Here is a 14,116-nt window from a genome sequence, read left to right on the forward strand (position 1 = left end):
CTGCCTACTAAAGTCACTTCCGAACAATAAAAACTTGATATTTTGGCCCAGGAGACTGAAACGCTCCATTCTAATTGAACGCCTGTCGTGACACCGAGCTATGCACAAACACTACGAGACACTGTCATCGTACTAGGCCTCTCCCTCCTTTTTCTCTGCCGTCTCGGAGCCTTCCTGGTGCTCTGGCTTCTCCGCCTCCTTTGCTTTCACCACGGTCCCGTTCTTCTCCGGCACCGGCGGGGGCTTGTCCGGCTTCTTGGTCTTGACAATGCTGAGCAGGTGCTCGCCCGTGTTGGCAAAGCCTTCCACCTTTGACAATCGCGTGATGAGGTACCCGATGTTATCTTCCATTCTGCGCAAACGGTTAGAACTCCACGTATCAATGGTGCCTCGCATGGGTACTTGCCGTTTCGCTCCTATTTCCTCCTTGACCTCCAATCCTTGAAGAGCCTTCCCTAATTGTGCCTTGTAACTATCGAAGACGGGCGTCATGATCAGGCGCACCGTGGGCTCGGGGAGGTGCTTGGTCAAGACGCGGTGCAGTGTGACCGTTTCCTTGACTAGCGTTTCCATGAAAACATCTACGCTGGCTTCGCCTTCTCTCGCCGGCCGATCCCAGTCCAGCCCCTTCATCGTTTTGGTATGCGCTGCCGCCCGCCCGCTCATGATTTCAACCAGCTTGTCGTAGATGTTGTTTTGGTGTTCTTGGTAGAGGCGCTTAACCTTGTCGAACTCACCCATCAACGCTGCGACTGACGCATTATTAACATTAGCGCCCGTACCCGCAAGCCGGCGCACGAATTCCCGGACGTGCGGGATGAGGGTCGATATAAAGGCTAGAGCTTGGGCGGCCAGAGCTAGGTGACGGGTGGTGATATTTTTTAAGCCGGCAGAACGCGTTGCGCCAGCTCCAAGGATCAGTTGCGTACAGCGGCTGTTGAATACTTGTAGATAGGAGATAAGTGACGTTGCTATGTCTGAGGACATGGACGGGATGCCGGCGATGAGCTGCATGAAATGGGACATGCCCTCCTGGCACAGGATGGCAGACTGAGGTAGGATGAAGGATTCCGAGTCGATGACGGCGCTGCGCGTCTTCTCCTTGGGTGCACCACCGTTCGACTCGGCACGCGGTCGTCCGTTTGGTTGTGGCTGCGTGTCTGTATATGGTATCCATATCTTACTCGCCTCAGACCAGGAAACATCGTCCCTCGTGCTGGAGTCAACGATACGATCTAAGAGAAGCTTGTTCTCGTCTGTAAAGTCCTTGGCTGCCCATTGGTCTGATTCCATCTCTTGCGCAAGCTTCTGCTTTTCGACGTCTCCATGCTGGTCGATGAATTCTTTGATATGCCCGTTGACAACCGTTTTGATGGACGTTCCGCTTCGCCCAGAGATCGACTCGCACTCGTTCGTGAAGTACAGGTTCAACGTGAAATACCGCAAGAACATGTCAAGCGGAAGCCGGGTACTCTGCTCAGATCTGACCCGCAGAACTTTAGTAATCTTCTCTTGGGCAAGATCTGCTGCCTGGCCCAGAAGATTTGCCATGTCCAAAGTCAGATGAATGTCCTCTTGTACGTCCTGGTTGGCACTGTTCAGCGCTGGCGATTTGAGACCTCCTAGAGGTGGCGAGCGCATTCCAGATGTTATATCAGGATCTTCGCCCATCGAACTTGCAACATCGAACAGCACTTTAACCTGTGTTGTCAATCTCCTCAAAGTCTCGGTTACACCGATATACATCTTGGTGAAGAGTAATTCGGCATCTTCCGGCTCAAGCGCCCTGAGGTTGCGCGCCAAAATAGAGGACTTTTCTTGTTGACTGAGCTTCCGCCCGCTTCTTGTTGACGCTGACATGATCGTCGAATTGTCATCGTCGTCTGAGCTAGGTAATGGCTTTTGTATCAGCTTGCGTATCTCCCGCAGGATAAGCTCTCGATATGACGCGATGGCCATGGTAATATGTTTTGCTTGGTGCAAGCCTGTCACGACAGGCATCAACCGCGAGCGGAGGCCCCCAGTCGAAGAAAGGTAGGCTGGCGGGAAAGCCGAGGCATCCTTGGCATGCCCTCCGCGGGATCGCAAAGTTGCACTGCTCCATCGGAGGAGCACCTCCTGGGTAGACACGGTATCTACATGGCGGCGGAGATCTTCCAACAGCACATCGACAAATCGAGTTTCGTACGCTTTGCCAATCCGAAGGCGAAGACCCGTAATATCCGTGTTCACGCCTTGTAAGGCTATAGCATCGCGCAAGTCCCGTAATTGTCTTCCGTTATCCTTTCCATGGAGCCGTTTGCGCCCGGCTATCAAACTTTCCAAGGCCTCAATGTTAGTTAATGCCTTATCGATATCTCCAGCGTCGACTTGTGTTTCGCACTCCGACAGTGCTTCCGCGATCTCACGTAATTGTTGGACTGCATCGTCCAGTTGCTGGAGGTTCTCTTTACGCCGGCGTTTCTGTACGATATCCAAACCAGTGGTCGCGATTTCTTGATCCAAGGCGTCGAGTTCCTTGCGCAATGTCCTGATCCTATCTACCGACTCGGCCGCCTCCGAGTGCAATTCCCTGAGAGACCCAAGGGCCGTGAAGAACGTTGTGGACGCGGTGGATATGGAGGAGATTAGGTGCATTTCGATAGTATCCATGTACCAAGACAGCTTTTCTTGCAAAATGGCGTTTGTTGCCAGCGCCTTTCGGGGCGCAGTAGTACCATTGGCGACATTCTTCTCTTCCAAAGACCCGGGTTGGGGCTTTATTACTTCAGACCTCTCGCTGACAACATCGAATGTGCGGGGGTTTTCCAGGTGAAAGTCATCGTCGAAGTAGACGTTCGGAATAGTGTTTAAAGGTGGTGGTCCTTGAGCGGCCTTTCGGGCAAACCCCGCGCTGGATCTCCTGCGTACCTGAGGCGCCTCGAGAGGTGAGGCGGAACCAAATGACGACGTCGATGCTTTCCGCGAGCTGGAGGGTCTGCCGCCACTCGAGCCGGGTCGTAGGTGGCCATCGTCAAGGTCAGGAATCGTATCGGCCTTGCTGTTCCGTCGGAAGACCTGATCGGCGCCATTATCCTCGCTCTCTTTCACGCGGCGCAACTGTTCGTACAAGGCACCGACTTGCGACAGGTAGGGCTTGAATTCGGCCACGTCGATCTTCTCGATGTTGGTCAAGGTGACAGGGGGATATCTCTGGCGGTTGGCGGCTTATGCGCACTGGATGCGGGAGCCGAAGTATGGGGCAACAAGCCTGTCCGCACGATAGGGGGCTGAAGTAGGGTTGAGATAGCTTGATGTCACATGTTAGTTACGCGACAGAGATGAGGAAGACACGGAGCTTGTGTCGCATACCATTCTGGCCGATTTCTTGGACCCCCTGAGTCCAGCTATTAGACGTGTCCAAGTGCCCTCCTATCGAGTGTATGGAGCTTGCTGCAGAGCCTCGTCTCGCCGAGGGATGTGGTGCCACGGAGCTTTGCCTATGGCCTGCTATCAGCTGTAGACCTCAGTCGGGTGGATCGGGACAAGCGAACCTGTGGAAAGGGAATTCGCTCCGCGAATTTTGAGGTGAAGGGGGCGACGACAGGCTGTCTACAGACATACGCACTGCTTGGTTGGAATACATGGTTCTTGAACGAAGTTGCGCGGCTCAGGAAGTCGGTTTAGAGTTCGCATAGGTTGAGCAAGTCGGGAGGAGTAGTCGACAAGCTTATCGTGAGGCTACCGGGAGATCATAGCTGGTATACAGGCGAAAAGGCATTCGGCTTCTAGATGGCTGGGACGGAACGGCAACCGCTGGCACGGGCGAGGCTCCTGAGTTGGCGTGGATACATAGAGAGCAGCAATGGCGCATGTTCTGTGTTGACTCTTCAATACACTTCGAGATGCAAGACCACTGTGCTTTCAGCCACATCACCTTCCCCTAGCTCCAGTCTATGGCAGGGTTAGCAGGGTACCTGGCGTGCAGGATGTACCTACTGTACTGTAGTTGGGGCATAGCAAGCATTGAACTAACAAAGGGTCTCCTGCCTCTTGCATACGTAATCAAGTAGTAGCAGCAGTGTGCAGTACGGAGTACATGTAGATCGCAGTACACGTGACGAAGATATGGGTACCGTACTATGGCCCGTTTGGGCGCTAGCGTTCTATGCAAGCACTCAACACGTTACGCGAGAAGACACGCGCCCGAACCCCCAGCGCGCGTCGGGGTTTAATTGAGTCTGAATCTCAGGAGGGGCGCCCGCTTGCGATTTTCTGCTAGAGCTGAGAAGGAGACCGGCCAAACCCAACGCCCAACCCCCAAACGACGCATCACCCGCTTCATATCCAATACCATTGTTGACGCCAAACCAAGTGCCGAAGTCAGCAACTCGCCAGCATGGATCGACAATCAGTCTTTTCCGTCTCCGTCTTCAATAGCGAGGCTGGGCAAAGTGAAGACAGCCGAACCCAGATTCAGGAGCAGTTGATGCAATTTGTGCTGAGCTTCAGACTTGACAACAAGTTTGTCTACAGGTAAGCTACACTGCTGCCATGTCTTGCACGCTCCGTGGCTAACCGCTTTACAGAGATCAACTGCGAGAAAATGCCTTATTAAAGCAGTACTACTGCGATGTTGACATCGGTGACCTAATTAAGTATAACGAAGAGTTGGCACATCGTCTGGCCACAGAGCCGGCCGAGATTATACCTTTGGTACGTGCCATTCAAACCCATCTTATGCCAAGGCCGGCCACTGATGTTTCCTACAGTTTGAGGCCGCCTTGAAGAAATGCACACATCGCATCCTCTTCCCTCACGAGCCGAAAGCCGACATTCCTGAGCATCAATTGCTCCTCCACTCCACTGCCGAGGATGTTTCCATCCGAAACCTGGACTCCATGACGATCGCAAGACTGGTACGGGTACCTGGCATTGTCATCGGCGCTTCCGTCATGTCCTCAAAAGCCACGGAACTGGCTATTCAGTGCAGAAGCTGTCTGCACAATCAGACGATACCTATCTTTGGTGGCTTCACCGGTGTGACCCTGCCGCGCCAATGCGCCCGGCAGAGAGCCCCCGGCGATGGTGCGGAGAAGTGTCCAATGGACCCCTACTTTGTTGTCCACGAGAAGTCGAGGTTTGTGGACCAGCAAATCATCAAACTTCAAGAAGCGCCGGATCAAGTGCCAGTGGGTGAACTGCCACGCCATGTCCTGATCTCAGCCGATCGATATCTTACGAACAGGGTGGTGCCGGGATCCAGATGTACCGTCATGGGCATTTTCTCTATTTACCAAAACAAGGCCTCCAAAAACTCATCCGGAGGTGGTGCTGTGGCTATCCGAACACCGTACCTTCGGACAGTGGGAATACAGACAGATACAGACTCCACTGCGAAGGGAGCCTCATCCTTCTCGGAAGAGGAGGAGCAGGAGTTTCTCGAAATGAGTCGGATCCCTGATTTGTACAACACCATGGCCGACTGCATCGCACCTTCCATCTATGGAAACAGAGACATCAAGAAGGCCATCCTCTGCCTGCTACTTGGTGGCTCAAAGAAGATCCTGCCCGACGGCATGAAGCTCAGAGGAGACATCAACGTATTGTTGCTCGGAGATCCCGGTACCGCTAAGTCTCAGCTGTTGAAGTTTGTCGAGAAGGTTGCACCGATTTCAATCTACACCTCGGGAAAGGGTTCCTCGGCGGCTGGTCTGACGGCTTCCGTACAGCGTGATCAGTCTACGCGGGAGTTCTACCTTGAGGGTGGCGCTATGGTGCTTGCCGACGGCGGTGTTGTCTGTATTGATGAGTTCGATAAGATGAGGGATGAGGATCGTGTCGCCATCCACGAAGCCATGGAACAGCAGACCATCTCGATCGCCAAGGCGGGTATCACCACCATTCTCAACGCCCGAACCTCGGTTCTTGCTGCTGCCAACCCGATTTTCGGTCGCTACGATGATTTGAAGTCACCGGGTGAGAACATTGACTTCCAGACCACTATCCTGTCACGTTTCGACATGATCTTCATTGTCAGGGATGAACATACAAGAGAGAAGGATGAGAGAATCGCCAAGCATGTAATGGGCATCCACATGGGTGGCCGTGGTGTGGAGGAACAGACCGAGAGCGAGATCCCAGTCGACAAGATGAAGCGATACCTCTCGTACTGCAAGTCGTAAGTCCTCGCCACCGCTTTTGGAGCTATATGTTATATAATATTGACGCAACCACAGACGAATGGCCCCCCGCTTGTCACCCGAAGCGGCAGAGAAGCTTTCATCCCACTTTGTCTCCATCAGGAAGCAAGTACACGCCTCGGAGATCGAGGCGAACACGCGATCGAGCATTCCCATCACCGTCCGCCAGCTGGAAGCCATCGTTCGCATTACCGAGTCCTTGGCCAAGTTGACCCTCTCGCCGGTCGCCACGGAACAGCACGTCGACGAGGCCATCCGCCTTTTCCTCTGCTCCACGATGGATGCCGTCAACCAGGGCGGCAACCAGGGAAGCCGTGAGCTGAACGAGGAGACCAACCGCGTCGAGTCAGAGCTAAAAAGACGACTGCCTATCGGCTGGAGCACGAGCGTGGCCACGCTGCGCAGGGAGATGGTGGAGGGCAAGGGATTCAGCGAGCAGTCCCTCAACAGGGCTCTTATGATCCTGCAAAGGAGGGATACCATCATGTTCCGGAACCAGGGTGCACAGGTGTACCGAAGCGGTGCTTAATCGCAAAACGGCAAAATGTATACGAACGCAAAGCGGAATTGCATGATTTACGAGCTGCTGTATTGTTTGGAGTTCAGGCAACAATGGGTTATCGATGATGACGTTGGTGGAATATCCGGTACACTCCCATGCCGTGTCGGGTGCTTAGGGGTAGCGTATGTACCTATGGGTTGTAATAGCATAGATCGAATATTCTCGCTTGACCAAAAGCGAAGAAACCTTTACGCATACTCGCAAACACCGCACATGCTGCAGGAGATGCCGACCGGCCCCTGAACTTAGTTCAATGTCCATTTTGTTGTTCGTAGCTAGTATGAGGGCCATTTCCCTCGACACCCAGTCTAACTCGAGCTCACATGAGCGCCGCCAACCCATGGTTTCCAAGTACCTCTCCGTCAGAATGTTTACGCCTTGGCTTTCTTGCCTTCGTCCTTGCGCTTGACCGCGGGCAGGGTGAAGGCGCGGCTGAGGCCGTCCTTCATGCGCATCCAGCGGCCAAAGTCGTGCTCCGTCTGGCTCCAGGTGAGGAAGCCGACCCAGGGCTGGACGTTGTAGTGGACGCGCAGGCGCACGTCGCTGGTCTCGGCGATGCGGCCCGTCGGGTGGGTGATTTGGTACTTGGGCCGCTGGTTCTTGAGCGAGAGGAGCCCGCGCTTGGGGTCCACGGGCTTGCCAGCCGCCGACTTGCGCAGCTTCTTCATGGTGGCGGGCCCGATGTTGGCCAGGTGGTCCGACGAGGGGGGTCGTGATGATGGTGTCCCAGATGACGGCGCTGTTGGTCTGGTTCGTGGACAGGGACGATTTCGCCGAAGGGGGATTGGTCCACTCCGCCGTCACGTATACAAACACCTGCTTCGTGTTCCAGGTGAAGAGCGAGGACAGGTCGGCGTCCAGGCTGAATTTCATGATGGCATATTCCTCCTTCTTGGTGCTGTAGTAATGGGGGCGGCCCTTGACTCTACCGGTAGGCAGGCGCACAGTCAGTTTTGGGGTGGTCTCTCTCGCATCTTCCCTCTTTCCAACTTACACTTGCACGTTCGTGGTCTTGACATGGGCGCTCGGCGTCCGGTCGTAGGTGAAATCGGAGGCGGCAATGAAGGCGGCGACCACGAATGCGACGGTGGTGAAGAAGCCGAAGACATTCTGTATGCGGGTCAGGGAGTTGTACATGTTGGCGATTGAAGCCGCAAAAGGTTGGAAGTATTCTTGCAAGCTTCTCCCTCCCTCTTTCGTGGTGATGTTTCGTTGGTGCTTAAAACAACGAGATCTTGTCCGTCTTGCGTCACAAAATAAGGCCACCTTTGAGCTTTAAGCTCGGGATATACGGGCCTGCTTACTGACTGCTGGTGAGCACGCTAAGGCCGTTGGGGAGACAGGGCGGAGGGTGCTACGGTCAGAAATTACAGGCAGCAAGGCAGGCTACAGCAGCTTCAGAAGGCCGGGGCAACCCCACCAACCTTAAAATTTATAGCAATGTTTTGAGCTGAAGCGCCAGGCCATGCATCCGTGTATGAATACGGCGAGTTGCTTGGGGGTTTCAACGCCTATGTAAAGCAATTCCATTTCCTGAAGCTCCTACAAGCAGATGACGATACAAGATATTACATTTCGGGCCCGTCCCATGCATCACTTGCTTGCTCTGGGAGGCATAATAAAGGCCAAGGTCGCCTGGTAGTGTTGCAACATACTGGTCATGTGCACACGAGCATGCTACTGCATTGATTGGTGTCACCAAATGCTGCTCCATACGCCTGCCATTATTCATTATAGAGTGATGCCGAGAACTCGCATGCAGCATCTGCCACTCCTACCGAGTGGCCGAACTCCTCACGATGCCTGCAGGAACATGTTGCCCGAACTTCTCCTTCCCTTTTCGTACAGCCACTTGTTGTTCAAGCTCACACTACTCCGTTTGCCGTTCGCAGGGCTTGGGCTTGGGCTTTCAGGTCCGCTGCCGAAGATGGATCCGCCATTGACACTACCGATCATTGGGCTCGACGACCCGAAAGACGATCGACGCGCGCCTTGAATAGCTTTCTGAATGAGAGGGCTCCCAGATAATGCCGATCCAGATGCGCCCAAGGTGCTAGTGCTGACATTCCCGCCAAAATCCAAGGGGCTGCGGTAAAAGGACGGGCTTGTCTGGCCGTTAATAGGCGAGTCTGAGAAGTTCCGTTTGCCGCTCGTTGAGCCTGACATGGAAGGAGTACGCGAGTATCTCGGAGGTGTACTATAGACCGAGCCAGGAGACGGAGGGTTGGACGAAGGCGGGAGTCCCAGGAGTTGACGCTGGCCAGGCGTCAAGGCAATGTCTGACATGTCGTCTTGTGATCGGACTAATGGCATACAGGCAACAGCCATGTTGTAGAGCGGTATCAGCTGAGCGATTCGGTAGACATAGGTTGCGAATTGGCTGATAGGCAATGGACTGTGTGATGGTGTGTCAGTATGATGCCAGTACTATCTCGGCCAGGATAGGGGTTCCACTGACACTGGCGAAAACCACTTGGCGATGAGTCCATGGAATGCGAACATGGCAATCAGGGACGCGGCATTGTAGACGACCTTCTTGACATTCTTCTCGCCGAACGTCGTGGCGTTCTGGCGCTTTGCGATCTCTTCCAGTCGTGGATGACGCCATGTGCCTGGGCTATCTTGAGGCGGCGCAGACGAGGGTTTGGTCGGAGTCAAGGGCCTCTGGAGCGCGGTTGACGACATGATGGCTTGCGGGATGGTAAGGAATCGAAATTTTCTGCAAGGAATCCCGATGGGATATCTTCAGCTCGCCCGGGACACGAGTTTCCAATTGGCGCCTGAGGGTGGCAGCCAACTTTGGCCTGGCTTTCTTGATGGTTTCCAGGCAGATCAAATTCCTTGGGCGACAACAAAGACGGAAGCGGGAGGGCAGAATGCGAGGGCTCCTTCCAAAACAAATATACAGAAAGAAGTCTCAAAGTAGATCCGAATCTGTTATGTTAGTACCTGTATTGTTAGTAGACTGGATGCTGCAAAAGCAGCTGTCGCGAGAATGGCTTTTGTTCCAAGTTGTTGCTAAGGTTGTTTTCATTGTCCCATAGCCCCATAGCATAGCAACAAACCACCCACCAGTCAAATTGAGACTTGGCAGTGCACGGGGGATGCTTGGGGCCGGCCACCGTGCTAAACAGTAGGTCGGGTCCTTGTCTGTACTGTCCAGTTTCGATGCCCCACCATGGAAGCCCGTCGACGTCGACTTCGACTAGGCCTGCCCGTCAACTCCGTCAACTCGCTAGCTGCCCTCACTCCCTCTACCCCCGTCTACATACACCCTTTGTTGAACTGAACTTGCGTGATCCGGGGCTTCCAACCTCGTATCCGAGAACCACATACACATCGAGCTTTATCTGGCCCGTCGTGCTTCTTTCTACTCCAATTCGCCATGGGTCTCGGCGATATGCTTGGTCAGCTTGACCAGGCCATAAGCTCCCTCATCGGCCAATGGAACACATACTCGACTGCTATAGCCACCGTCATGGTGGCGGTCGTGACGTATGCCATCATGACCCGAGTTGAGTCGGAAATCCATCCTATGCTGCTCGCTCGTCAGGCTCAAGGCTCTCCGGTGCGAAACGAAGGGGAGTCACCCGTCTACCGAGGGAACTCGGCTCCTCACGGCATGCCATTGAACAGTGGCCTCAATGTGAAGCCTTTCGGCGCCCCCAAGTGGGCCCAGGGACGCGATGGCGATTTGCGCGATGTTTGGAGGCGCGTCATCTCGGGTGCGCCTGCTGAAGAGGGGCGGAAGGGTACCGGCCGTATCTTGACTGTCCACGGCCGCGAGAATGTCGTCGAGCACAAGCCAGGTATGTATAGTATCCCGCTTCTCGAGCCCGGTTTGCCTTGCCTAACATCTTCGCAGCCGAGATTACCCGAGCAATCAACCTCATTGGTCAGCATGTGTCTGCTCAAGGAGGCAGCAAGGTCGCCATCTACCTTCCCAACTCGATCGAGTTGATGGCCACGCTGTTCGCCTGCAGCTTCTACAACCTGACAGCTATCCTCATCCCCTTTGACCAGCCAGAGAAGTCTATTGTTTCGATGCTTCAGCAGTCTGGCGCGGACACCGTCATAACCATTCCGGGCGCCTTCCCCTTTGATGCTGTGGTGAAGAGCTACCCAGCTCTGAAACAGCTCATCTGGGTCGTCGACCAGGGCAACAGCCACATGGACTGGAACGAAGTACCTGAGGGGGACTGGCAGCAAGGTCAATGTCTCTACCTGGCAGGATATTTTGAACGATAGCCCCGTCACTGCCGGCACTGACCTGCCCTCTGAGAATGACACCCAGGAGCCGAATGATGTAGTCTTCTTTTGGGTTGGCAAGCCTGGCACTATGGAAGAGATGGTCACTTTCACTCAGAAGAACCTGGTTGCTGCCGTTTCGGCTCAGCTCACGGCAGTCCCCACTACTCAGCGCTTCTCACCTGCGGACCTCTTCCTCCCCGCTGCCTCTCTGGCCTCGTCATTCCCCATGGCGCTGACACTGGCTGCTCTCTACTACAACGCAACGGTCGCCTTCAACTCAGTGGCTGGTACTTCGCCTGACCTGGCATTGGCGACCGTAGGAATCGCTCCCACGGTCATGGTCGCCACTCCCCAGACTCTTCTCAAGACGCATGCCGAGGCGTCTGGCAGGATTACTAATGCCATCAGCCGGGCGGCTCACTGGGTCCAAACCCGAAGCTTGGTTCAGAATGGTGCTATGCCTGTGGCTTCCTTCTTGAGTCAGTTCAACGACAGTATTCGTCCTGAAGTCGGCACCACACCCGGTAAGCTGCGGCTGCTTTACGTTGCGGAGGGTATCAACGCAGGAACACCGGTTCTGAAGGAGCAAACCATATCAGATTTGAGGATCTTCACTGGTGCACGTGTCATATACGCCTTGACTGCGGCAAAGGTTGCTGGCGCCGTGACTCAGACGCAATTCCACGACTACCGCGTCAGTGGAGACGGGCCGTCGCACTTTGGCCCTCCTGTTAGCAGCGTGGAGGTACTGCTCAGAGACAGTGCAAGCCACCGAACTTCCCAAGATGGACTGACGATTGAGGGAGAGGTTGTTGCTCGTGGCCCAGCTGTCGCGGGGCCTCAAGGCATCGCCGATCTTGGCGTTCTGGGAAGAATGCGGGAAGACAACACTCTCTCATATTTGTAAATACCTCATGGTAAGCGCTATACGGGCTATCGAGCGGGATTTTGGGACATAGGTATCTTTCGCGTAGGATTAGCTTGCAAACGGCTCTTTGGTACACCATGAAAGATGGTCATCTAGAACTTCACGCGGTGGACGCGTGAACAGTGTTGTGACCATGAACAAAGCATCGTCCTCATGCGTCGAGTTGATCTCATGATATGGGCCACGACAAGTACCGGCATGCCTAATACGGAACGAGCAACAGGGTGACTATTCTCAAGCTAGAGTAGTACGTTACGATACCTTGGGTACATATAAACAACGATGGAAAGTGGGAAGCAGATACGGCAGCAGGCGGTGTCCGTTGTAGCATTGGATAAGACCGTACCTACATACGTACATCAATCAATCAACCTGACGATGGAGTAGCACCGATACCCTTGTTGCACGGGCCAGACACCAAGCCAAGCTGCCAAAAGGATCTGCATACATGGTTATAATCCTGGACAGATGCTCATCTGGGTGGAGAGAGAGGGACTCTTGCGTACTGTAAAGAGGACCGTGGAATGCAAGTGTTATGGGGAGGGTAGCATCGTGTACAGAACCGCAGAACTACAACCGGTACAGTTAGCTGTTAGGTAAGGGAGGCAGGAGGGGGGAGGCTTCTGACAATTCTCGAGTCCGCCCGTCCTCCGATTGGTTCCGGGAACATTTTAGGCCTTGTTGTTTGTTGCTTCGCGGCCTGCAGATGACAGGTTGCGCCGAATCGCTTCATTGGGCCGTCGACCTGGTAATAAAGTGGTTCTGCCCCCCTTGTCCTTGTTCTTCACTATATGTACATTCAAGTAGGACCGGGACCGGGACCTTACCACTACCACCACCACCACCACCACCACGCTTTCCCCTTCGTGTTTGCCGAACAAATCGAGATGGATTCTGAGAAGGAGGGGCGGCAAAACACGCAAACGACGAGGCAGAACAAAAGCAGCAAACAACCTTGATCAAGAAAAGCAAGCGAAGCCGCAAGCCGCAAGTCTGTTCTGACTGAAGGAACGTGCCGGGGTTGGTTTACTGCAGCCAAAAAAACCAAAAAAAAAACAGCTGATCGGCTGTTATCTCTACATACATACTTACCCGACCTTGCATCGCCTTACATACATGAGAGAGCGAGAGGGAAAGAAAGAAAAACAATAACTTCTCTCTTTCTCCCACTGCAGGAAAATACAACCGTAATCTAACCTACCTGGCGCAGGCGAGAGGAAAGAGAAACACTACGTTGCCCGGACGTTCTCTCGCGAAGGAAAAGATGTGAACCTGGTCCTTTCGTCCCTCCATGTAGTTGATTTGGGGAGCTGAAGATTTTTGAGAGAAAAAAGGAAGATACAGATATATTTTACACGCATTCCCACCATGCCGCGCATGAAGACGGAGCTCACTTCCGAGGACATCGACGTTGGTAAGCATCCATTTTTCTTTGCTGCTTCGCTAATTATTCATGCTGTTACGGACTGGCGTAGCAGCGGGGGAATATATACACGTTCGAAACACCGAGCTCAACTCAGTACTGCAACAACACTGAACTAACTCGTTATTGCCACCCTTCTTTTAGCCCTCCATGCGCTTGATGTCATGTTCGGCGAGTCCCCGCTACTGATGAGTGTCGCCCCGATCCGCTTCATGGTCGTCGGCGGCACCATGGCCGTCAAGTACTTCCAGGTCCGCTCCATGACCAAGGACGTCGACTATTTGACCGACCCCAACATCGACTCCGACAAGATGTACCGCGCCGAGATCCGCACGGCCGTCCAGCGCGTCGCGAATGCGCTGGACATGGAGGAGGATTGGTTTAACGACGAGGTGAAGCTCTGGATACACGCGCCCAAGCGCCTGGGTCTCTTCCTCGAGTCGGTGGAGCAGAACATTGTCATTTTCCAAGGTACCAACATGACGATTTATGCGGCGCGTCTGGATTGGCAGCTGGAGAGGAAGCTACGCAGAATTACCAATGGGAAACAGACAGCCCAGAGCAACAAGGACGTCTCGGACGCCGTAGCTATCTTGAGTTATCTCAAGGGCGACGGGCCGCCGCTACGTGCTGCAGATCTCGAGGCCATGAACTTCAATGGCTTTGAGGGTTCCATGTCGAAGGGGGTCAGGAAGGTCAGGGAAGAATATAAGAAGCGTTTTGAGGAAGACGGCATTGTCGATTAGCTTATACCCCTTCCGGTTTTGAGA

At 54.0% G+C, this 14,116-nt stretch overlaps 6 protein-coding genes across 6 annotated transcripts; 3 read left to right on the forward strand and 3 right to left on the reverse strand.

Moving 5' to 3' along the window:
* Window positions 1–132: 132 nt before the first annotated feature.
* On the reverse strand, window positions 133–3,625 carry PG998_007739 (vacuolar protein sorting-associated protein; the record flags this gene model as incomplete). Its single annotated transcript, XM_066874555.1, has 3 exons — window positions 133–3,206; window positions 3,352–3,479; window positions 3,534–3,625. The coding sequence occupies 3 exons, from the start codon at window positions 3,623–3,625 to the stop codon at window positions 133–135; spliced, it is 3,294 nt and encodes a 1,097-aa protein (XP_066730500.1).
* A 753-nt stretch (window positions 3,626–4,378) lies between these two features.
* On the forward strand, window positions 4,379–6,711 carry PG998_007740 (DNA replication licensing factor mcm5; the record flags this gene model as incomplete). The annotated part of the gene is made up of 4 exons (XM_066874556.1): window positions 4,379–4,515; window positions 4,569–4,695; window positions 4,752–6,160; window positions 6,219–6,711. The coding sequence occupies 4 exons, from the start codon at window positions 4,379–4,381 to the stop codon at window positions 6,709–6,711; spliced, it is 2,166 nt and encodes a 721-aa protein (XP_066730501.1).
* Window positions 6,712–7,115: 404 nt separating this feature from the next.
* Window positions 7,116–7,908, reverse strand: PG998_007741 (uncharacterized protein; the record flags this gene model as incomplete). Its single annotated transcript, XM_066874557.1, is given in 3 exon segments — window positions 7,116–7,491; window positions 7,511–7,669; window positions 7,739–7,908. The coding sequence occupies 3 exon segments, from the start codon at window positions 7,879–7,881 to the stop codon at window positions 7,116–7,118; spliced, it is 678 nt and encodes a 225-aa protein (XP_066730502.1). The 5' UTR covers window positions 7,882–7,908.
* Window positions 7,909–8,538: 630 nt separating this feature from the next.
* PG998_007742 (nuclear pore complex component) lies at window positions 8,539–9,429 on the reverse strand (the record flags this gene model as incomplete). The annotated part of the gene is made up of 2 exons (XM_066874558.1): window positions 8,539–9,139; window positions 9,203–9,429. The coding sequence occupies 2 exons, from the start codon at window positions 9,427–9,429 to the stop codon at window positions 8,539–8,541; spliced, it is 828 nt and encodes a 275-aa protein (XP_066730503.1).
* Window positions 9,430–10,129: 700 nt separating this feature from the next.
* On the forward strand, window positions 10,130–11,902 carry PG998_007743 (uncharacterized protein; the record flags this gene model as incomplete). The annotated part of the gene is made up of 3 exons (XM_066874559.1): window positions 10,130–10,553; window positions 10,610–10,929; window positions 10,976–11,902. The coding sequence occupies 3 exons, from the start codon at window positions 10,130–10,132 to the stop codon at window positions 11,900–11,902; spliced, it is 1,671 nt and encodes a 556-aa protein (XP_066730504.1).
* Window positions 11,903–13,291: 1,389 nt separating this feature from the next.
* Window positions 13,292–14,092, forward strand: PG998_007744 (uncharacterized protein; the record flags this gene model as incomplete). The annotated part of the gene is made up of 2 exons (XM_066874560.1): window positions 13,292–13,337; window positions 13,491–14,092. The coding sequence occupies 2 exons, from the start codon at window positions 13,292–13,294 to the stop codon at window positions 14,090–14,092; spliced, it is 648 nt and encodes a 215-aa protein (XP_066730505.1).
* Window positions 14,093–14,116: the final 24 nt, after the last annotated feature.

This window comes from Apiospora kogelbergensis, assembly GCF_038363985.1.
Source record: "Apiospora kogelbergensis strain CBS 113332 chromosome Unknown utg000005l_segment0_segment0, whole genome shotgun sequence".
Lineage (NCBI taxonomy): Eukaryota > Fungi > Ascomycota > Sordariomycetes > Amphisphaeriales > Apiosporaceae > Apiospora > Apiospora kogelbergensis.